Source organism: Bubalus kerabau, chromosome 13 (genome assembly GCF_029407905.1).
Source record: "Bubalus kerabau isolate K-KA32 ecotype Philippines breed swamp buffalo chromosome 13, PCC_UOA_SB_1v2, whole genome shotgun sequence".
Taxonomy (NCBI): domain Eukaryota; kingdom Metazoa; phylum Chordata; class Mammalia; order Artiodactyla; family Bovidae; genus Bubalus; species Bubalus kerabau.
In genome coordinates, this window is record NC_073636.1 from 65907416 (window position 1) to 65930806 (window position 23391).

Consider the following 23391-nt stretch of genomic DNA (forward strand, 5'->3'; position numbering starts at 1 on the left):
CACTCCGTGCTGAACCCTCTGGAGAAAGTTTTTTCTCCCTTTCTCTGCCTTGCGAACTTGTCACGTTCCAGAACCGAGTTCACATGTCGCTTAACAAGTGAATGCTTTCCTGACTACCCAGGGCAGAAGCGTTGCTCCCTGCTCAGCCCCCTTGCTCTGCTTGCTTCCACTCCCATCATAACTACAAGTTGTCAGGTTACTGGCTCACAGGTCTGCGTTCCTACCAGGTGGTAACTCCACTAAGCTTGCACATACCAAGCACTAATAACGATTAACTGAATGAGTGGCTGGATCTCTAAGTTACAACCATCTATTAAAAGAAGAGTTCCCTCTTACCAGCCTCCCAACCTGATGAAAACTGGCATTCATTCATTCATTTATTCATTCTTTCATTCACATATGTTAGCACCTGCTGTGTGTATAGCCATGAACTAGGGTCAATGGAGGACTCAGAAGAAACTAATCATTTAACATAAGACTTCTAGAGTAGAGGCTGTAATCTGTTTGCCCACGGGTGTTTTCTTTGACCTTGGTTTAAAAATCAGGACGATGAATATAAGATCCAAGGATTTTTTTTTTAATATCATTTAAAAAATCAGATAATCCAGTCACTCAGACCAAACCTGAGTGGACCCCATGTGCTCTCCAGTTCATCCCCATCCTCAGCAAGCCCACTTCACTCATTCACATCTGCTGCCTGCCCCTTCCCCGCACCCCTAGGCCTCCAGGTGTGTGACTCTTGCTCTAAAGAACAGACAAAGCAGCTGGGAGTTAGTGGCATCACCCCTGAAGTCATTCAGGACGGTGTATATCAGGAAGATGCTGGATGAGAGACCCAGCAAGGAGCATGTTTACTGAATAGTGAGTGTTCTCTTAATGGTAGCCTGAAAACCAGCACGGACCACCATGAGGTTGGACCACCATGAGGTTGTATTGTCGCAGGGTCACAGGCAGCCTGTCTGGGTGCTGCTGATGGGTCTGGCTCCCTTCCAAGGCTGTTTGTCTGTGACATCACACCAGGCCTCTTTTGCCCTGGCCTGCATCACCCTCTGGAAAGTCAGCCAGCAGCAGGGGTTGGAATTCACCTGCTGACCCTACTTCGCAGTTGCCTGTGAGCAGGAATCATGCTGGGGTTTGAGACACAGTGTTTCTCCCTCATCTCCCTACAGCCCGTGAAAACGGAAACCATGACTGTCAGCAGCCTGGCCATCAGGAAGAAGATTGAGCCAGAGGCTGTACTGCAGACCAGGGTTGCCACTGTGGACACCACCCAGGTAACCTGTGCTTTCCTATGTGCTTGAGCATAGAAACTGGGCATTGGAATGTGGCGTCCCCACCGTGGCAAACTCCCTTGGCCAGCCCTTGCCACCTTGGCTTCCCCCAGCGCCACAGTTTTAACCCCAATGCTCTTCCAAGCTTCATTATCTTCCCTGAGCCCCATGGGTGGGTGATGGGATGGGCAGACTATTCCTCTTAAAGCTTCAATTTTCCCATCTGTAAAATGGGGATGGTCATGTGGCCTTTATTTTCCTGGGAGTGTTACATGGATAAGACAATGGGTCTTATCAAGTGATGATGGGTCACTTGAAGGAGTTGGAGAGGTTTCTTGAGCTATCCCAGGGACCGCTTTGGGAGAAGAGAGATCCCAATTCAGCTTTAATCAGAGCTGCTCACATGGGGTCATTTTTTCTTTTTTTTTTTTTAATGCATGGGGGTTCCACATCAGACTGACAGAATGAACAAACTGAGGGGAAAAAAAGATAAATTATTTGGCTCAGCAAGATGTAAAAATACCTAGTACCCTGGAGAAAGTGTTAAGTCATTCAGTCATGTCCAGCTCTTTGCGATCCCATGGACTATAGCCCACCGAGCTCTTCTGTCCATGGGATTCTCCAGGCAAGAATACTGGAGTGGGTTGCCATTCCTTTCTCAGGTGATGTTCCCAATCCAGAGGTTGAACCCCGGGTCTCCTGCATGGTAGGTAGATTCTCTACCGTTTGAGCCACCAGGGAAGCCCAACCTGGAGAGGCTGTTGCAGACAGACACAGATCCATTACTTACAGTGCGTTTTCTCAGCTCCTTTTGTTTTCAAGCTCTGAAAAGGGAGACTGAGGGTCTGGTAGATTTCCTCTTGGTTCTTGCTGGCCAGAGGAACTGCAGCGCTGGGGCTCTTTTGCCCTGGAGACCAATCTTCGTCTCAAGAACTTAAAGTAAGATGTAAATCTACACGACGTGGGCAACTCTGTCCTTTCCCGAACGTTTTCTCCATCTTTGATAACATGCATAGAGGTTTCTGAGGTGGCTGGTGCAGCTGTAAAAACCTTCGAGTTCTGACAAGCTGTGTGTCCCTGGGCAAGCTGCTCCACTGGTCTGTTTTGTTTTAGTAATGTGTGTTGGCTTTGTTTTTATACAGAGAAGTAGAAAACTAAAAATGGCCCCACAGCTCCTATAACAAAATAACAACAAAATAGTCACAGTTATGAAATTCAAACTGAACAGAATGAAATTTTTCTTGTGAGTCTTCCCAGAAAAAAAATTATGCATATACTAACATATGTGCTTACATCTCTAGATATTTAAATTTTTTACACAAAAGAGATTGTTCTCTCTTTTACATTTTACCTTTTTTTCTTAATATTTACCCTGGAGATCCCTCCTTGTTGGCCCATGTGGACCCACCTCACTCTCCTTATTCCCACTTAGGAGTGGACCCTGATTTAGCATGTATTTATCGCCCATCAATGGACCTGTGATTGGTTTTGTCTTTTGCAGTTAACACTGATGCTGCAATGAACTTTTCTGTTCAGACTCCCTGGTAAAACTTTCAGTATGCATCTGAAGGGTGAATCCCTAGCAGTGGGCTCCTCAGTCAAAGAACACAGGCTCTGAAATTTGGATAGAATGTTTCAAATTATCTGGGATTGTTTTCCCTTTGTGAAATAAAAGAATTTGAATGAGCTGGAGGACCTGTGACCTGGAATGACCTGAGGCCCGTTTGTAGTTTGGTCTGTGTGTGGATAGGGCTTCCCAGGTGGTGCTAGTGGTAAAGAACCTGCCTGTCAATGCAGGAGACAGAAGAGATGTGGGTTCGATCCCTGGGTTGGAAAGATCCCCCAGAGGAGGAAATGGCAACCCACTCCAGTATCCTTGCCTGGAGAATCCCATGGACAGAGGAGCCTGACAGGCCACAGTCTATGGGGCCACAGAAAGAGTCAGATACAACTGGATGCATGCACACATATACATATAGTGTGTGGACATCCCCCTCCCCACGTTCGCTCACACTGCCTGCCGCTTGGTACCTGGGGATGCCTCCTGCCCAGGTGGCAGATGCTGCAGTTGTTTTCGGTACTCTTTCTCTATCCCCCACCTCTAACAACTCCTCCTCTGGCCCCCAGGTTGATGGGACTGTCCCAGGAGGGAAGGAGTTCCTCACAACTACTCCCTCCATCACCACAGAGACCATATCAACCACCATGGTAAGTAGGACCTGAGACTTGCCTCTCTGACCAGCCCCCTTGCCCCTGAAACAGCCAGATAACAAGCCGACCTCGCCAGGTGTGGCAGGAAGCCCTCATCCACCTCACTGTGTCAGGCGTGGGACACAAAGCCCAAGTTTGAAAGTCTGGCCCATAGCTGCCACAGGATAGTCTGTGAGATCTCAGTTTCGCAAAGTGAATAATGTGGGAGGTGGCATCCCTGAGTTTCAGTCATCTGGACCATCTGAGCTATGGCAGGGACAAAGAGAGGATGCTACTGTCTGATTAACTGATTATCAGCAACACGGAAGGATTGTGCCGATAAAATCCTTCCTGGATGAAGTCCATCCTCCTGGCACCTGTGGGTGGCCCAGGCCACTTCCTCACGTTGGTCAGTAGATGGCATGTGGTGACTTTAAGCCAGAAGCTCAAGTCCTGAGGGACCCTGTGGTTCTGCTCTGAAGAATCACATCAGATTCTTCAAATGATGACACAGCACAGCTAGCCACCATGCAGCGCCCTCCAGGGGGCAGAAAAGAGCTGTGAGGTGGATGCTCTTTTTCCTCCACCCTTTACAGAGGAGGAAAATGAAGTTCAGAGAGGTAAAGTGACTTACCCAAGGTCACACCACCAAACACATGCTAGAGCCAGGTCAAAGCCAGGCGTTCTGGGTCGGAAGCCCCACTGTCCACCTCAACCACTCTGCTCTGCTCCCCGATTCTGACCATTGTGAACAGTGGCCATGCGGGGCTGGGGCTGGGGCTGAGCGGGCATCAGTGCCCGGGCTGGATCTGTCTTGAGCTGGGGGAGGTTGTTTTCAAATGCTTTCTCTTGCCAAACTCCTGATACACACATAGGAAGAAAATTATACATTAATTTAGGCTACTCCATAGGAAGGTTGTGAGTAAATAAAGACTTTAAAGATACATAAGCCTAAACCAGTGACCAGCTTGCACACTTTCCACGGGTCACTCTGTTACTCTTCTCCCCTCAACCCTTTGCCATGTGGCATCAGGATGGTCCTCGGGCTAAATGTAAATCTGTACCATGGTGAGCAGGCAGTTACATCATTCATTTACTCATCCATCCATCCATCCATTCATTTGTTCTAAAAACATGTATTAGTCTCTACTCTGCCTGGAATGGGGATATAGAGTTGAAGAAAAGACACTGCCTGTTAGAACTCATTCGTCCAAGTGATAATGACGGGCACATCTAATGGTTAGGTCCTGGCACACAGTGGTGAACAAGGCCCGGCTCTCCCACTTTCCTGACTGGGTGACCTTGGACAAGTTACCCGAAACCTTTTCAGACCTGTTTCCACTTGGAAAATGGGGGGGGGGGACAATAGTATATCCCCCAAAGTGTTGAGATGAGGCTAAACTAAGGTAATCTATGCAAAGCCCTCCAAAGAGTGCCTAGCGCACTGTAAGTGGTCTGTAAATGAGAGTGGCCATTATTTTTTCCTGCCTTCAGGGATAACTGTGTAATAATGCTTTCCCAGGGAGCCCAGGGCATGGGTTGAGACTGCAGGAGCCTGGGAAGGCTTTCCCTAGGCAGTGACATCTGAGCTACCCTGGAGGATAAAATTAGGGGGCAGTCATGGGAGGAGGTTTCCTAGGTTATGGTAACAGCAGGTGTAAAGGCAAAGATGTGAAGTGGAGCATTTAGGGAAAGGAAGTGGTCAGGGAAGTGTGATGTCAAGTATGTGGACGGGGAGCAGGGGGAGAAGGGGCTGGAAAGGAAGGCTGGGCTGAAAGGGCCTCAGATGTCATGTATGAAGTTCACACTTCATTCTGGAGACCCTGGAGATTCACTTCCATTTTTAAAGTATTTATTTATTTATTTGGCTGTGCCGGGTCTTAGTTGCAGCATGTGGGATTCGGTTCCCTGACCGGGGATCGAATCCAGGCTCCCTGCATTGGGAGCGCAGTTTCCCAGCCACTGGGACCACCAGGGAAGCCCTTCAGTTTTTTAAGTAGGGGCATGGTGTCATCAAATATGTGTTTCTGTGTTTTAGAAAGATAACTCTAGCAACCTGTGTGGAACATGCTTGGAACAAATTTCCTTCCCTTGGGAGCTCGCATCTCTTTTTTTCCCCTTCTTCCCTCGAATCCTTCCTCCCTCCTCCCCTCCCTCCCTCCTTCCTTCCTGCAGCAAATATTTACTGAACACCCACGGTGTGTGAGGTAGTGTGAAGCCAGGCACTACGAATCAAGCGCGGAGGGAGACAGCAGCGCTGAGCCCACATTCCGCTGGGAGAGAGGGAAAGAGCAGGCAAAGAACTAGTTTAGGGGCTGGGGCAGGGCCAGAGTGAGAGGTGGTGGAGGCTGACCAGGGGGATGGGGTTAACGCTATCTGGAGGCAGGAAAGTTCAGGATTTAGTCACTGATTGGATGTTCAGATGATGGGAGGAAAGATGGACCAGTGAGGCTGCTCAGTCACCCTGGAAATCTGCTAGAAAGGAAATTCTCAGGCCCCACCCCAGACAACTCGAAAACTACAGGTTGGGGCCTGGGTATGGGGGTTGTCTATTTTTTCACAAGTCCTTCAGGTCTGAGAAGCACTTACACCAACGAGGAGCACAGCAGAGGGTGCTCCTCAGCAGAAGGTATGTGTTGGGGGTAAGGGAAGCAGTGAATTCCATTTGGGGTCTGATTGAGCCTGAGGTGCCTGTGGAACATTTCCAGGGGAAAATGTCGCAGAGATAGTTGGTTTTAAAGGTGTCAGGTTCAAGAAAGATCTGAGCTGCAGATAAAGGGAGAGGGGACTGTGGCTTTGACGAGGCCGTAGAAGGCTTGAGTGGCCGAGGCGTCTCAGAGAGAGTAGTGGGGGGAGTGGGGTGGGATGGAGAAGAGGCCCGAGTCTGGGGAGGAAGGACCTGGTGTGGAAATGGGGGTGTAGCCCCAGCCAGGGAGAAGGGGTGCTCCTCCTTGAGGCAGGAGAGGTGACTGGTGAGCTGCAGATCTGGGAAAGGAAAGTGGTGTAGCTGGCACCTTGCTTGGAACAACCTGTGTGCCCAGCAGTGTGAAGGTGGAGGTGAGGCTTGGCTAGAAAACAGGGGTCCATAGAGGAAGTAGAAGTTTGAAGGCCTGGAGGGATGGGAGGATTCAGAGGGGCTAGTGGCTGTCTCCCTGGCAGGGAGAAAGGAAGCCTGAAGCCAGAAGGCTGCCCTTTTCAGTCCTGCTGCTGAGCCACATTCTGGGATGCTCTCTGAGAAAGCGGCTTGTGATTAGAATACCAGGTAACCAGGTTACCCACAGCTGCGGCTAGATCAGGGGAGGGTGGGGTGAAGGCAGAGGGCTTCTGTCCTCACCCGTCCCCAGGCAGACAGAGGTCCAGATCTAGAATCAGTCATGCACAGCCCAGACCTGAGGCTCAGCCCACTGGGGAGCTGCAGAGTGGACACAGCTCTGGGCCCCTGGATGGACAAGGCTAAACCCCCGGTGGTGCAGGAAGTGGGAGATGGAGGCTCCCACCAGTCATTGTCGTTGTTTAGTCGTTAAGCTGTGTCTGACTGCTCTATGACCCCATGGACTGTAGCCCACCAGGCTCCTCTGTCCATGGCATTTCCCAGGCAAGAACACTGGAGTAAGTGTGGGTCAGTAAGCCTGGGTCCAATTCCAGGAATATCTAGGAGTTAGATCCCAAGGCTGGACCAGGAGAGCTGGTTCAAGGGCAGAGGGGCATGGCAGAAGGAGTGTGTTGAATCTGGAATCTGACCAACTTGGATCTAAATCCAGGCTCTGTCACTCACTTGCACGGGGGCTTGAACAAGCCACTTAACATTCCCTGACCTTCCAGTTTCTCGCCTGTAAAACAGGAATATTAAAACAATTTCCTAGGTGATTCAGAGGCTTAAATGAAACCATGCATCCTTAGCACAATACCTAGCAACTCGTGAGCACTCAGAAAGCAGTAGTCATCATGTTGTTAGTATCAGCCTGTACTCCTGTATTTACCTGACAGATTGCTGTTTGCAAAACCCTTTTCATCTTCTGTCAGTTTCATAATGTCCCTGTGCAAGTGGGACAGGGGTCTCCCTTTAAAAAATTTTCTTTTAAGACTTTATTCTTTTAGAACAATTTTAAGTTCACAGCAAACTTGAGAGGAAGGTCCAGAGATTTCTCCTAGACCCTTTGCCCCCCAGCACATACACAACCCCCCACCTGCACCTCATTATCAACATCTCCCACTGGAGTGGGATGTTTGTTGCCACTGGTGAACCTGTATACTGCAGGGTCCTTTTATGTAGGTGAATCGAGGAGGCTTGGAGAGTGGAGGTGGGTCTGCCCCAGGTCACGTGGCTGGAACATGGCAGGGCCTGGATGTCTCGACTCCTTTGTTAGTACTTACAGGGAGAACATTGAGTCTTGAGTCTTGTTCACCACAGTGTCCCTAACGCCAGGCATTCGGTAAATATTTGTTGAATGTGTGGGTGTGTAAGTGTGTAAGCGTGTGTGTTGAGTGAGCGAGCAAGGGATGAACAGGAGCAGACTGAACTGAATGATGCCTTCAGCTCTCTGCCTCTAACGTCACTATTCAACCTTGTGGCTGGGAGAGCTCCATGGTCACGTGCTCCGGCCCTCCTGGGGGCCCGCCCACCTGAGACCTGGCCATCTGAGCACTATTGTTTCCCCAGGAGAACAGTCTCAAGTCCGGGAAGGGGGCAGCTGCCATGATCCCAGGCCCACAGACGGTGGCCACGGAAATCCGTTCTCTTTCTCCGGTAAGTGGGCAGGGCCAGCTCAGGCTAGGGGACTCCACACAGAGCATTGTGGACGTGGGTCCACAGGTGGCCCAAGGCAAGTGCGGCGTGGAGCCTGGGAGGCCACCCCTTTAAGGACAGCACTAGGAAACGGCATCACATTCGGATGCCCACAGGGCTCCCTGGTCAGGGTCTCGTCCATTGCCCTCCCCACCACCCGCTACGTACAAGTAGGGCAGTGGCAGAGTGGGATGAACTGGTCCCTCCCCTTGGTGATGCCCGTAATGTCACAGCTCTTTGGCATCTGCTCTCCTTACTGACCAGGAGGAGTAATGGACTAGGAGTCCAGAGGCTTGGACTCTGGACCTGCTCCACCCTCAGCAGCCTGAGTCTGTCACTGAGAGGTCTCTGGCAGTGCCTCTGTTCTCCAGATCTGTCGTTTTCATCATCTAGTCCCAGAAAGAGCGTCTTCCCCACCCTGACAGCATGGGGGATGAGGAGTGCTCTGTTTCTGCCCTGGGATCCCTCTGTTCATCCTTCTCAAAGGCCAGGATTCTTAAATTCTAGGGTCTTGTTAGGATTCAAGACCTTAGGAATCTCAGGTTCTAGGAATCTTAGATTCCAGGGTTTGAGAATTTCATGGGTCTAGCATTCTGAAGACTCCAGTATTCCTGAGTTCTTAGACTTGGTGACTCAAAGCATCTTGGCTTCCAGACTTCACCTTCATGGAACCACCCCCTTCCCCACTTCTCCCTTGGTTGGCCCCGCCCCCACCCCATCCTGCAGACCCCAGCGCCCTCACCTGACCCCTGGGGTGGGGTCGTGGTGGTTATATTCTGCAGATCATCGGGAAAGATGTCCTCACCAGCACCTACGGCGCCACCGCGGAAACCCTCTCCACCTCCACCACCACCCATGTTACCAAAGTGAGTAGCAGCAGCAGGACCCCGTGTGCCCCCAGCCTGGCCGCGGGGCTCGGAAGCTCGCCACAGCTCTGCCCTGTGACGTGGATAGAGAAGACTGCAGTGTTCCCAGTTTCTGGAGTGCTGTGCACTTTGTTCTGTGCTAAGCATCATAGGCACCAACTTGCCCTTCATTGTTGACGGCCAGGCTGGGGGGATGGGACTGTCTCCTTGGAAGACATTGTGAACCCTAGTGTTTGTGCCTCATGGAGCTTAAGTGCCAGAGGGATTTAGCAGGGAGCAATTTAAGGAAGGCTCCAAGAATGAGGAAGGGGCTTCTGGAAAAGGTGGGGTTTGCGCAGGGTCTTGGAAAGCCAGGGAGGACTCTTGAGGGAGGAGGCAGACGTTCTAAGCCACGTGGAAGATGGGAGCAGAAACCGTGTGTTCGCTTATTCATTCTCTGAGCAAATGTTAGTTTGTCAGCCTTACGCTACCTTTGTGCTAGGGACTGCTGGAGGGGCTGCAAGCAGTGCACACGGAGAAACAAGATAAGCCGTCTCTGCCAGGAAGAAGCATGTAGGGGCGGAACTGTGAGAAATTAGGTTGAACTGAGGGAGGGGGAAGCAGAACAGAGACATGAAAGAGAAATCCCAGGACAAGGGTGACAACAGAGGGTCTGAGTCTGAGAGCCATGGAAAGCCATCAAGGTTTTTAAAGTGGGAAGGAACCCAGAGAAAAGGGGTTTAAGGAGAGGAGATGAGGTCCACCAGGATGTGCAGCTAGATGGGATAAAGAAGAGAGTTGTGGAAGAGACTAGGCGTGGAGGGGGCGGAGCAGGGTTCCAGGAGAAAGGGGCGGGGCCAGAGGAGGGGAAGGGGTGGGGCCAGAGGAGGAAGACCTTCCCGGTGGGTCAGCAGTGACTTACAGGATGGGGCCCGCGTGCTGAGGACCCGCTCACCACTGTGTCCATGCCTGAGTGGCCAGGAGGAAGAACAGGAGGGAGCCCAAGGCAGAGATGCAGTCCTGAAGGAGAGAGGCCAGGGAGCCAGGCTGAGTGGGAGGTTCCGTTCAAGCATCGAAGGAGGACTCTGGTAGACAGCACTAGCCCTTAATAAGCAAGACCACCCCAGCCCTGCCCCCCGCCACACACAGTGTGGTCCCCAGAAAGAGCCCATTCCTACCAAAAGCATCAGTGAGCAAGGATGACTTGACTGAAAGGTTTATGGGAAGGGGTTCCATCACACACCCCGCAGCATACAGCTCAAAAGTCTCTCCTGGCCCTGCCACCTGGGAGCTGTCCACTCTGCCCTGGGAGCCGTCTTCTCTGTTCACTCCTGACTCCAGCTGGGCATTCCCTCCGCCACCACCTACCTTTAATATATTAAGCAGTTAAGTCCTCCCCCATCTTCTAAGCTTGCTCCCAGGCCCCACCCCTTCAGAAAACAGTGGCAGCTATAAGCTTATGTATAAGCATCATTCATGCAATTTTCTCTTCTAGTGTTGTTGGAAGTCATTTAAAGGAGAACCTTGTCACCATTCACATTTCATTCATGTGTTTCATTCAACAAATCCGCATTTTAGTACCTATCCTGGCCAGGTGGGGCAGGGTAATGGGGGAGGAGGGGATGCAGAGGTAAACAAAAATAACGGCCCCTGCCGTCAAGAGCCCCAGCCTAGTGAGCAAGGCCAGGTCACACACACAAGGTCAGCACAAGACAGAGAGGCCCAGAACCATGAGAGATATGAACTTGCTGCTCGGGAGGTACCGAGGCAGGAAGGTGGAAGGGCAGCTCACCAGGGTGAGGGCCACAGCATTCAAGCCCAGCTTGGAAGAGCTAGAGAGGGCAGCTTGGTAGCTGGGGGAGCAGTGGCAGCCAGGCAGGGTGTTCAGTCTGAAGTCCCAAAACTAGTAAAGGGAAAAACCAAGGGAGCCAGGAGAGAAGGCGACTGCTGATTCCAGCCTTGCCCTAGAGGGGTGCTTTGACTCTGTCCCCTGTCGAGGCTGCTGCCCCAGCCAGACCTAAGGCTGAACCCGCCTCCCTCTCCCTCTGCAGACTGTGAAAGGAGGGTTTTCTGAGACGAGAATTGAGAAGCGGATCATCATCACCGGGGACGAAGATGTCGATCAAGACCAGGTATGCGGATGGGAGCTTGGGTCCCAGTGGCACTGCCCAGGCCACCGGCCCTCCCGCATTGGGTTACCTGTGGACGGCTGTGTGTGTGAGCAGAGAAGATGTCCACTTCCTGCTGACCCTGTCCAGAGGAGAAGCCCCCAAGGAAGGGGCACTGAATGGGAGGCAGAAGGAGCCAGAAGACCTGAGCTCCACCCTCTGCCGTGAACTTGTGGGAGCGTCCCTGTGCACTGGAGGGGCTTGCTGGTCTCTGCGGCCTCACCCGTATTCAGTGCGCTCTGGCTCCTCACTCTGCTCTTCTTTTCCTCCAGGCCCTGGCTTTGGCCATCAAGGAGGCCAAACTGCAGCATCCCGACATGCTGGTAACCAAAGCCGTCGTCTACAGAGAAACAGACCCATCCCCAGAGGAGAGGGACAAGAAGCCACAGGTGAGGCTCATGGGGCTCAGTAGCTGTGAGACAGAGAAGAGAACAGGGTCCTCCAAGAGGCGTTTCCATGTGAGGACCCACCCAGAGGCTGGGTCCCCAGCACAGCTTTGATCACCACCCCCCAGGCTTCCTGATTTGGGGTTCAAAGGGAAGAAATAGCTCCCCTAGATTTGATATGAGGACAGAGGGGAAGGAAGACTGGTTTCTTTGGGGTTTTAGGCTCCAGACCCAGAAAAGTAAATCCAGAAGTGGTGAGAAAAGGGGAGAGAGGATTGGATGGGTGGATACCAAGGTGGGATAGACAGAGATAAGCAAAACCTCACTGGCCCATTGCCTATAAGCTGGAAGTCAGAAAAAGTCCTACCCAGCCCACGTCATATTCCTGTCCCCAAGTCTCTGTCTCCATCACCAGCCACTAGATGTCGCCAAGAAGGAAAGTTTTACAAATTGAAGTATAGTTGAATGTTGAAAAAAGATAAAATTGTAGTTTTATCTTTTATAGTTGAAAAAAGATAAAATTTTTTATCTTTAAAAAAATTGTATTTATTTAGGCTTCTCTGGGTCTTCATTGCTTTGCATGGGCTTTCTCTAGTTGTGGAGAGTGACGGCTACTGTTCATTGCAGTGCTTGGGCTTCTCTTGCTGCGGAGCACGGGCTCTAGACACACAGGCTTCAGCAGCTGTGGTGCACGGGCTTAGTTGCTCCGTGGCATGTGGGATCTTCCTGGACCAGGGATTGAACCTGTGTCCCCTGCGCTGGCTGGCGGAATCTTATCCACCGTGCCACCAGGGAAATCCTACTTTTATTTTTTTAATTGAAGTATAGTTGATGCCAAGCAGGAGTATGAGGACCAGAGTCCTTCATCCCATCTGTCTTAGTAGATTGGAAACCCTTCTGAGGCCACCTGGGGCCAGAATCTGAGGGGACCTCAATCCTTACTCTTTCCTCTTGGGCCGTCAGTGCCTTGGTGAATAACAGGAGGGAAATGGTGCTGGAGCAGACAGGTCTCCCCCCTGAACTTGGGGGAAGCTGGTGAGGCCCCTCTAGAAATTTACTGAATTTTATCAGATCTATAATAACTGAGTTGAGTGAAATAAGTTAGACACTTACAAATGGGTCCATTCATAGGAAGTTCAAAAACAGGCCATACTAAACATGCTCAAAGTCTGAATATCAGTTCCTGCCGAGAAGTGGCATTGACAGGGAAGAGCCATAAGGGGACCTTCGAGGGTGCAGGAAGTGTCAGTATCTGGAACTGGGAGGGCTGTGTGGATGTGTACACATATAAAAAGGTGTTAAGCTCCACACTTAGATTTGTGTACTTGACTGACTTTGCACATTATACCTCACTGAAAAATAAATCCATTTCAAAGGCCCCCACAAGCCGCGGGTCTCCTTTTGTCCTCTTCCCTGATGAAGAAAACCAGTGTTTTCTAGAAAGACACAAGAATGTTTCTTTTACACCCTTTTGATTACCACCCCCTTCATGTCACAAGAAAAGGTGCGGAAGTATTTTCTTGCCACTCTGAAGCGTTGCCAACCCCGATCTAGACCAGTGCTGTCCGACAGAACTTTCTACAGTGATGGAAATAATTTTCTGTGCTGTGCAGTGTGGGAGCCACTAGCTACATGTGGCTGTTGAACACTTGAAACTGGCTAATCTGAAATGAGATGTACCTTAAGGGTAAAACGTGTGCTGGATTTTGAAGATTATGTATGGAGAAAAAGAGTATAAAATAGTTCAATAATTTTAATATTGATTACGTGTTAAGTGATAATGTTTGGATGTATTGGGCTAAGTGAAATACATTATTAAAATTAATTTCACTTGATTCTTTTTACTCTTTTTGATGTAAATTCAAACATTAGAATTTTACTAATATAGCTGGAAATTTTAGAAAGCTGTAAATTTCTAGGACATTTAGAAAATATTGTCTAGAAAATCTATTATCTGAAAAATTTTCAGTTCCATCTGTGGCTAATATTTCTGTTGGGCAGTGCTGGTCTATTTGTGTGCTTAATTTATTTATTCATGCCGGGCTCGTTGTGCCATGGGAGCTCTTATTTGCAGCATGTGGGATCTAGTTCCCTGACCAGGGAATGAACCCAGGCCCTCTGCATTGGGAGTGCAGAGTCTTAGCCATTGGACCACCAGGGAAGACCCAGATAGGGCTGGTCTAGAAGTCATGTAGGCTGATCACAGGCAGAGCCTGCCTTCCTCAGACTTTCATGTAAATTGTCACTCTTGTCCCCTCAGTTGCTTAGTTATTGTTGCTTTTTGTTTCCCAGGTCTCAGAGGGGTAGAGTGTAGGTCACTTGCCAAGCTGGTGCTGAGCTGGCTGCATTATCCTGGAAACACAGACACTAGAGAACAATTGTCATAGAGTCTGACTGAGAAGTGCTGGGTTAGGACCCGGAAATCTTTTTTTTTTTTCAGTTTTATTTTATTTATTTGGCTGCACAGTATGCGTAACTTCCCTGACCAGGGATTGAACACGTGCTGCTTGTTTGCTTTGCAAGCTCAGAGTCTTAACCACTGGACCAATAGGGAAACCCCCTGGGAATCTTTATTTATACCTTGGTCCTTAGGAAATCCGTGTGCAACCAAGTGTAGGAGCCACTGATGCCAAGAATTCTGTGCTGGGAATCTGGACCTGACTCCATTCCATCCATCCTACTGACTTAGCTTCATGACCATCGGGGTCTCGGTGTGCTCATTTGCAAAATGAAGAGACAGGACAAGCCCTCTTGTAGTTATATATGATCCTCTCGCTACTTATTTGCTTCCCTAGGTTCTTGTACCTCCTCCATGCCCTGTCTCACTCCTCCTCGTCTTTCCCAGAAGCGTCCCAGTCAGTCCCCCCAGGCTCCTGCCTTCCTGTGTTCCCTGGCTATTCGGCGCTCTCGACTCTCATCCAAGCGTCGTCCTACCTACCCCATGCGGTCTTCACGTCTGCCCACCTCAATGCTCCCTTTGCCATCTCATTCCCTCCTCCTCCCCCCACCCTTTACTTCTTCCTTGGCTGCCATTGTCCCACATGTCACCACACACCCTCTCTCTCTATCTCTCTCTTTTGGATTCTTCTGTAAAGCTCACCTTGTTATGTTGCCCTGGAGAGACAGAAGTTTCTCCCTTGCCTTTTCTGCCCACCTTCCTTCCCATTAATTGTCGCCAAGTAGAAACCACTTCTGACTCTTCATATAGTCAGACTCACTAATTCTGGAGGGGAAGTCTTCTCTGAATTGGGAAACTCTTTTTTTTTTTAATTATTTATTTTTGGCTGTGTTGGGTCTTAGTTGTGACATTCAGCTTCTCTCTAGTTGAGGCATGCTGGCTTAGTAATTGTGGCACACCAGCTTAGTTTCCCTGCATCGTGGGGGATCTTAGCTCCCCGACCAGGAATTGAACCTGCATCCTCTGCATTGGAAGGCAAATTTTTAACCACTGGACCATCAGGGAAATCCTCTAAGGCAGGTACTCCATTAATTGATGAGAAAACTTAAAGTGAAGCCAGCACTGTAAGAAAAACTTCTCAGAAAGTAGCAGAATAGAGTAGAAAGAACACACCCAGCTTTGGACCCAGAAAGTGTGTCCAGAGGAACCACCCGGGCCTCAGTTTCCTCACCTACAAAATGGAGTTAACCTATACATTGGAGCTGCTGTAATAAACCACATTTATGAGTGTTAGAGACTGCATGGGCTGCTGTAACAGAACAGAAAACTGGATGGCTTAAGCAATACACACTTAATTTCTCACAGTTCTGGGGGCTGGGAAGTCCAAGGTCAAGGGGCCAGCCAATCTGGTTCCTGGTGAAGGCCCTCTTCTGGTTTGTAGACAGCCATCTTCTCTGTGTCCTCATGCAGTGGAAAGCAGAGAAGTCATCTTTCTCATGTCTCTTAAAAAAGCACGCATCCTGTTTATAAGCACCTCCTAAAGGCCCTGCTTCTGAATACCATCCTCTTGAGGGTTAGGGCCTCAACCTGTGAATTTTGGTGGTTCATATTGAGTCCATAGCAGTGACTTACGAGGGTGTTGTCTCACATACCAAAGGTGCTTGGCGATGTGAACTTGCTTCCTTGTCCCTATAGTTTTGTCATATTGAGTGGTTGATGAGAGCCCTGAGCAAGTCAGACTTTAAACTTCTGTCACCAGCCTCTTGCACGAGTTTCTGTTTCTATGTGGGCATCCATCTTGCCAGTCTTCATTGTCTCTCCTCTCCCTGAATCCTCCTTCTGTCCCTGCTCCAGCAGACTGCCTTATGAAGTTCTTCCTTCTTGAAGTTCTTGCTGTGAGTGTGGAAATCACCTGCCTTACACAGTCTTCTCTCCCTGCAGCTCATAGACCAGCTGTGTGGGTTTGGCTCTATCTTTGCTCCACTGGCCAACCTCCTTCAGGCAGGATCTATATCCCAAACACTGCCAGAAAGAGGGTGGCACCCACCCAGCTTCCCAGAGCTTTCTTGCTTTCAAAGTTCTAATTAAATGGGGAAGGTAGGGGGGGAGGCAGGATTGACCTATTTCAAAGCAGGAGCCTTGAATTCTAGTCTTGTTTCTGCCACCAACTTGGTAAATCTTTGCATCCTCTGGGCTCAGTTTTCCCATCTATCAAGTGAGCCAAGAAGGATCAGTTATCTACCACTTCATTAGCACTTGACCATGTAAGTGGTAAAGGACAGGGATGATATGCCACCTGTTAAATAGTTCTGGGTAGTTGCTATATGTCAGGCATGGTGTTGGGCTCTGGAAAGACAGCAGTAAGTAAGAGACAGCCCTTGCCCTCAATGAGATCAGAACAGTGTGTGGTTAAGTTAACAACAGCAGTAGTAATGATAAGAACAGCCAGTATTTACTCAGCACTTAACGCTGATCCTTGTCTTGAATCTTTCTTACAACTTCTGTCCATTTTACGGAGGAAGCAGCTAAGGTCTAAGGAGGTTAGGAAACTCGCCCAAGGAGAGTTAGTAGACCACGCAGTGGGATTTGACTTCAGATTGTCTGATTTCAGAGCCCAGACCCCTTAACCACTCAAGTTTTGGAGTCAAACTTGAGTTGGGATCCAGATTTCAGTCTCTTTACTTAAACACTACTCTGGGGTTTAACTAACCTCCAGGACACAGCAGGCCATGGCAAACAGAAAGGAAAGACAAAAAAAAACCCACCTCTGCCATCACATCTAAATATTTTTTAGATCTGAGAGCAGATAGGAAGACAAAATGAAACAAGTGTGATCTTAGCTTTCGGGGAAAGCTAAGGACAAAGTTTCAAGGTAACTTGAACAATTTTCAAATTGTTCAAAGTGAAAGTGAAAAGTGAAAGCCAAAGTGAAAGATCCTACCTGCGTGGAAACAGCCCAGCAAACATGCATGGACTTTGGAGTCAGACAGGTGGCTTTGAGAGAGAGTGAAGGACAGGAAAGCCTGGTGTCCTGCAGTCCATGGGATCGCAAAGAGGACGACTGAGTGACTGAACAACAAGGTGGCTTCAGTTGTCAGTGGCCACTTTATTACCAGCTGTGTGGGCTTGGATAAGTCACTCTGTCTTCCTAAGTCATAATCAAGGGCACACGGTAAAGAGAGTGAGAACAGCCATGTATTTAAAGATGGATGACAAAAGTTACTAACTCTCCTTGTCCTCTTCCTTCCTTTGCATCTCCCTTCTCCTCTCCACCCCCCGCCCCCCGACCTCTGGCTTCAGGAATCCTGACCTCTGTGAAAAGATGCTGGCGTTTCTGGTCCAACCCAAGCCAGAGAACCATAAAGAAGGGGCCTTCATCCTGGATTCTCCAACTCAACACCGACGTCCCAGCTGTGACGTACTGTCCCTGAAAGAGACTGGGAAAGGAAAAGCATATATATATAGATATATATAGATATAGATATATATACACAGGAAACACCACGTCCTCGCACTGCTGCCGGGGCTGGCCGAGCATTCGGCCGACAGCAACAACCAACATCTGAACGCCTACATTTCCTTTGCAGACAAATTGAAGAATTGGTGGGATTTTCTAGGAAACCAAACAAACAAAAATTATAACAACAGTAATCCCTTGTTCCCCTCCCCACCCCACTTTGAAGCCCTGCAGAACAACCAAGGCAAGCCAGACCACGCTGATTGTAGAAGTACAATGCCTCCTGGGCCTACACGTTCCCTTCAGTGGACAAGCATCCCATTTCTTCTTTTCCTGCGTCCGTTGCCCACTCCAATGCAAAGGAAAACACTTTTGCAGCCAGTTAGAGAAGCTGCAGCAGCAAGACACGCCCCCGTCAACTGTTTTCCAAGAAAGAAAAATCCCCCATTCGGAAAGGAGGAGGAGGAACACTGGATTCATATTTTCTGGGTCTTGACACTGGGCTGCAAAATCCACCTGCCTTTCTTCCGCCTCCTTTCCGCCTCGACTCTCACACGTCTCGTTGTCATTTTCTGTCTGGGTTCCCTCCTCCCTCTCCCCCACCCCACACCCCTCACCCTCTGTGTCCTGGTCCTGCCGAGGGCCGCTGCAGATGACTCTCACTGGAAATGAGAAAGAGAAAAGCAAAAACGTGAAACCAAGCCACAGGAGGTGAAGTAGACATTTATGTTTATGGGTTCTCATTATGAAGGTGCCGCTTGTAGGAGATTTGTATGGATGTGCTTTTAAGTTATGTATATTACATATAACAGGAAACAAATATTAAAATAAACAGTGCTGGTAAGTATGAAGCTGACATTTTAAAATGATAATTATCTGACTGTGATTGATGTATTCTCAAGGTTCCTAGATCTCACCGAACCAACCCAGCCAAGGAGACCTGGACTCGGGCTGTGGGTCGCTCACAGTAGGAGCTGACAGTTCAGTGTAGAAATACAGTGTGTGGTGTTTGTACTTGGTTGATTGGTGCGGAGGGGTGGGGTCCCCATATGGAGAGGCAGGGGTTTGGCAAGAAGGAAGCGACCCGGGTGTGGTTCAAGATGCCTTCTCCCCCAGGCAGTAGCAGCTGGGACCTGGACTGTGCTCAGGACCTGCAGCACAGATCCCCTAGCTCAGTCCCCCTACCTCCCCGGAAGGCTCGCCTCAGTTCTCAGTCATCTCTTTGTTGTGCCACATGTCTTGCCTTTCCCTGACCACAGTGTGACAGCTAAGTCCTACCCCAAGGGAGGTGATGCCCCCAGCTGTCGCGGAAGATGGTGGCTTCCACCTGGCTGTCTGAATGTCCCCAGCTCAGTTCTTTCTTTTGACCACTCCTGTATTCTGTCTGAATCATTCTCTTCTTCCTGGGTCAAAGCAGCCATGGTAGAGACTGAACACAGGGCAGGCCCTGACAGGTCAAAACTGGACTCCCAGAGGCTCCTGAAACAAGTTGAGGTGGACAGGAGGTGTTGCTGGGGCTCCACCTGCGAATAAGACCCTGGCTTTGGAGACCTCCCCTTCAGTCAACATTTGTTCTCTGATCCTGGGCCCTAAGAGTCCCAGAAATGGCCTGGAGACCATGGGAGCCCTTGGAGAAGGTCCCATCAAAAGCTTGGCATTGCCCTGTGGCACACGTGGGCTTTCCAGACACAAGCTGCTTTCCTGAGCTCAATGAGGCCCCTTCTGAAGGCATTTGCCCTTTAATTTCTCAGTCCCATTTCATTTCCCCCATCTTGCTTCTAAAGCAGTTGATAAATTCATTCAACAAATATTTACTGAGTACTTACTTGTGCCAGGCACTATTGTTAGGCTCAAGGAGAAAGCATGGCGGTGGGGGGGCGGGGAGCAAAGGGACCTGGGAAGCTCCCTGAGCCAGCCTTACATCTCCAGCCCCTCGGAGAGCACTTCCGCCTTCTCTCCAATTATCAGACATCTGCAGATGCCCTGCCAAGGGCCCAGGCTTGCTTATCCGTTCCCCTGGTGACACATATGCTTCGCTGCTTAACTGGTGCTGACCTGAGGCAGAATGGTGTTTGCCTCTGTAGGTAAACATGTGATGAGGAGAGGCAGAGAGAGCCCTGCATCTGGGGCTCAGGTGGCACAGCCAGCCACACCCCCTCCAGCTCCCCCTGAGAGTGGAAGTGTGCCAGGTTCTTCTTACACAGAAGCCACAGAACCTCCTCCCCGTCCTCCTCAGCTTGAGAGCCCCCACTCCTTCTGGGCCAAGAGCTGGAGTGGCTCTGCCCTCTCTGGGCCATCTGGAATCTGGCTCAGGCATCCTTGTCTTTGCAGGAACCAGGCGTCCTGAGCGCACTGGACATACCTCAGAGGGAGAATATTTGTTGCGGGTTCTGCACCTGCCTACAGACCCTATGTGTGTGGCTTCAGGACAGGGAAGAAGTGACCAGGCTTGGTTTGTGGGCCAGCCAGGGTTTATGGAGCTCTCCAGTCCACAGATGCTCTGACCTTCCATAGAGAGGCAGGCATCTGCCAGCAGGGAGGAGGGGAGCTGCAAAGCTGAAATCTAGGGCGCTGTTTCCTTCCCATCCTCCTCTTCATAGGGAATATAGATGTTTGTCTTATCTGTCGTCAACCTACTTTTCCATTTTCCATTTCACATCCTTTCTGTGCCACCTCTCCACCCAGGAGACCACATAGCATAGTGGAAGAAGTCCTGGAGGGCAGTCAGGAGTTCTGGGTGGCCATCCTGGCTCAGCCTCTAACTCACCACATGCCACTGAGCTCATCTTATCCTCGCTTTGGGGCCTCAGTTTCCTAACTTGCAAAAGGAACAGGAAAAGCAGATGCCCTCCATGGCCTTTGTCCACTCTGCCAGCCTGTAAGTCTTTGTTTGCCCCTATTTTGCTTTCTTGGGATCTTTTCCATCTGAGGGTACAGGAAGTGCCAAGACCTGTTTCAGTTTTTGAATCCTGTAAGCACATTCCAAGACTGGCCTGAAATTGCATGAGCAACATCACTCTAAAATTTTTTTTTTTTTTTCAAAAAGCACCTTCCTAACCAACTGCGATGCTGTCCTGGTCCTTTTTGCTCACACCCCTCTCTCCTCTCTCGTCCCCGCGCTCCCCCACCTCAGTGCTCCGTGCTGTATGCGTGTGCTCTCTGTTCTTGTATACTCAATAAAAGTGAAATAAATGTGTTTGATGCTGAACCACAAACTGCCTTGGCATCTCTCTCTGACCTTGGCTACCAGTACAAGTTGGCATTGTGGGACAGGCTAAAACTGGGGTGGTGAGATCCCAACTGGAACATTTTCATTCAACCTACAACAGCTTCATTCAAATATCTGCAGATCCCAGCGTGGAACAGGTCTTGGCTTTACGGGAATAATGTATAAGACAAAGCCCTTGCCCTCCAGGAGCTCAGAGGCTAGTGGAGAAACTGACAACGAACCAGGTGAGCGCTCAAAGACGATTCCAGCCAGGGTGATCAGCACCAGGAAGGAAATGCGCTGGGGGAGGGGATGGTCACTGGAGGAGACCACTTTAAATAAGGTGGCCCCCGATGGCCTCCCTGAGGACATCTTTTTGAGCTGAGTGAAGAGAAAGATCCAGTAAGGTGAAAAACTTGAGTGAGTGCATTCTAGGCAGCAGGAACAGTAAGCAGGTGGGCCCAGGACACAGAGGGGCTTGGTGTGTGGAGGCCCCTCCTTGGGAGTTGAATGGATAACACACACAGCAAGCCCCAACGTCAGCCTTTGCTCATCCCCTTCGCATATGTTGCCATGTCCCTGCACATGCCACCTGTCCCAACGTTGACATCATTTTTCTTTACATTGACTCTCTGAGCAAACTCTGGAAGATAGCGAAGGACAGGGGAGCCTGGCGTGCTGTAGTCCATGGAGTCACAAAGAGTCGGACATGACTAAGTGACTCAACAACAGCAACAAAAACAGAATTATTTATAAAGGAAACTATTACATCCACAAATGAAAAACTAGGGTCACTTGCTAAAGAAAGGAGGTCTTTATAAAAATAAATGCAAAAATACTAAAATTTGAAAACCATTATCCATGTAAAATTTAAACCTGTCCTGTGGGCTACCTGAGATACACATACCAGCACTTTAATTCTACCAAACAGCTCACCCCAAACGCTTTCTTTATTACCCCAAATCTCACAGGCAACTACCATGGCTAAACTATTTGGTCCAGTTTCTTCCAGTCTTTTCTCATGTGTAAGTATCTTATCAGCATTGAAGTCACCTTGTACATGCCATTCTAAATACTTGTAAAAACTTAAATCCTGATCATTTCCCTATAATTTGAAACACTAAACACCACATCTTTTCTTCTTTGTTTTGTTTTTTTTGGCCACACTAGGCAGTATGTGGGATCTTAGTTCCCCAACCAGGGATTGAACTCATGCCCCCTGCATTAGGAGCTTGGAGTCTTAACCACTGGTCCACCAGGGAAGCCCTATGCTTTTTCGTTTTGAAGGGAATTCATTAAATGATATAAAATGCTGTGCTATGAAAAGGAATTCTTCTACTATCTCCAAACTCCTGTCCATTGTCAGAAGCAATTGTGAATCCTTCCCTGTATTTTCCCTGTAGGTTTCCTTTAGTTATCTGTCATTCCTGGGATCCTGAAATAGGACATTGTTTGCAAACACTGGGTACCCACACACCCTGGATCTGTGTCTCTGTCTCCCATAAATACAGGGTCAGTCTCTGAGCTGTTAAGGAATAGTGTGGCTGATTCATTTAGATCAGTGATTCTTAACTCGGGAGTATGTGTGATTTTGTCACCCCGGGAACATTTAGCAATGTCTGGAAATACTTTTGGTTGTCACAACTGAGGGATGCTACTAACATATAGTGGGTAGAAACCCAGGGATCCTGCTAAACATCCTACAACACAAGAGGACAGCTGCCCTACAACAAAGAATTATTTGGCTCCAAATCTCAGTAGTATCAAGGTTGAGAAACCTGATTTGAACAGACATGCAACCCACCATGTGAGATTCCTGGACTACCATTTAACGGTGCCCTATGCCCAGAGTTCAGTGCCCTGGAGTCTCAGAAGATGGTGAGTTCAGCTGGAACAGGGAGCTCATCATGAAAACAGACCATGATGTTCAGCGCCCAAGACCAGGAATGGGGAGGGTGGGGAGGGAGCTGAGCTTCTTCATGCAGGAAATGGAACTGACATGACAGGCTGAGATTGACACGCATGACTGTGACTGATGGAGGCCATCTCTGGCTAATCCTGTGGCAGCTCGTTGTGATCAACCATGACTGCAGGGCCCAGTCTAGTCTGCAACCCACTAAGAGATGAATTTTGACTGAGACAGATGGGCATGTCCAGCTGTCACTGAGGAATTGTGACAGGCAAGCTAAGGAGCAGCAGCAGAGAGACAAGAAGAGCCAGTCACCAGTCAGACCTTGGTTTGCATCCTAGCCTGGACTCTCTCTGGCTGTGCAACTGCTCTGAGCCTCAGTTTTCTCTTCTTCACATTGGGAATACTGAGTCTGCTTACTAGGGTTAGTGCAAGGATTAGAAATCATATACCCAAGGGGCCTGCCCTCTGGATTTTGTATTTCCTTAGGCAGCCCTCAGAATCACATAAGCCAATTCCTTGTAATAAAGCTCTTAAATACCTCCTGCTGGCTCTGCTTCTTTGATTGAACCCTGACTGATACAACCATCCAGCACAGGGCTAGGCTCCAAAATAGAAGTCACTAATTAATAAAGAATCACTGTCATTAATTAAATGCATAATATATGTGTTGAACTGGGTCTTTGTGCTGGATTCCAGAAAAAACAGCGGAGAACAAGACAGGTTCCCTGCCTCAAGGTGCATATACAGCCTGACTGAGATTTCATACTAGG

General features: G+C 49.3%; 1 protein-coding gene across 5 annotated transcripts in view; it reads left to right on the forward strand.

Moving 5' to 3' along the window:
* EPB41L1 (erythrocyte membrane protein band 4.1 like 1) overlaps nucleotides 1-18348 on the forward strand; it is a 135589-nt gene extending 117241 nt beyond the window's left edge. For all 5 annotated transcript variants that reach the window (XM_055544937.1, XM_055544933.1, XM_055544934.1 and 2 more), the window contains exons 15-21: nucleotides 1170-1274; nucleotides 3399-3479; nucleotides 8122-8208; nucleotides 9030-9113; nucleotides 11144-11224; nucleotides 11533-11649; nucleotides 17345-18348. In XM_055544937.1, coding sequence (XP_055400912.1) covers nucleotides 1170-1274; nucleotides 3399-3479; nucleotides 8122-8208; nucleotides 9030-9113; nucleotides 11144-11224; nucleotides 11533-11649; nucleotides 17345-17353 — 564 coding nt within the window. In that variant the 3' untranslated portion in view covers nucleotides 17354-18348. The remainder of the gene's footprint in view (nucleotides 1-1169; nucleotides 1275-3398; nucleotides 3480-8121; nucleotides 8209-9029; nucleotides 9114-11143; nucleotides 11225-11532; nucleotides 11650-17344) is intronic.
* Nucleotides 18349-23391: the final 5043 nt, after the last annotated feature.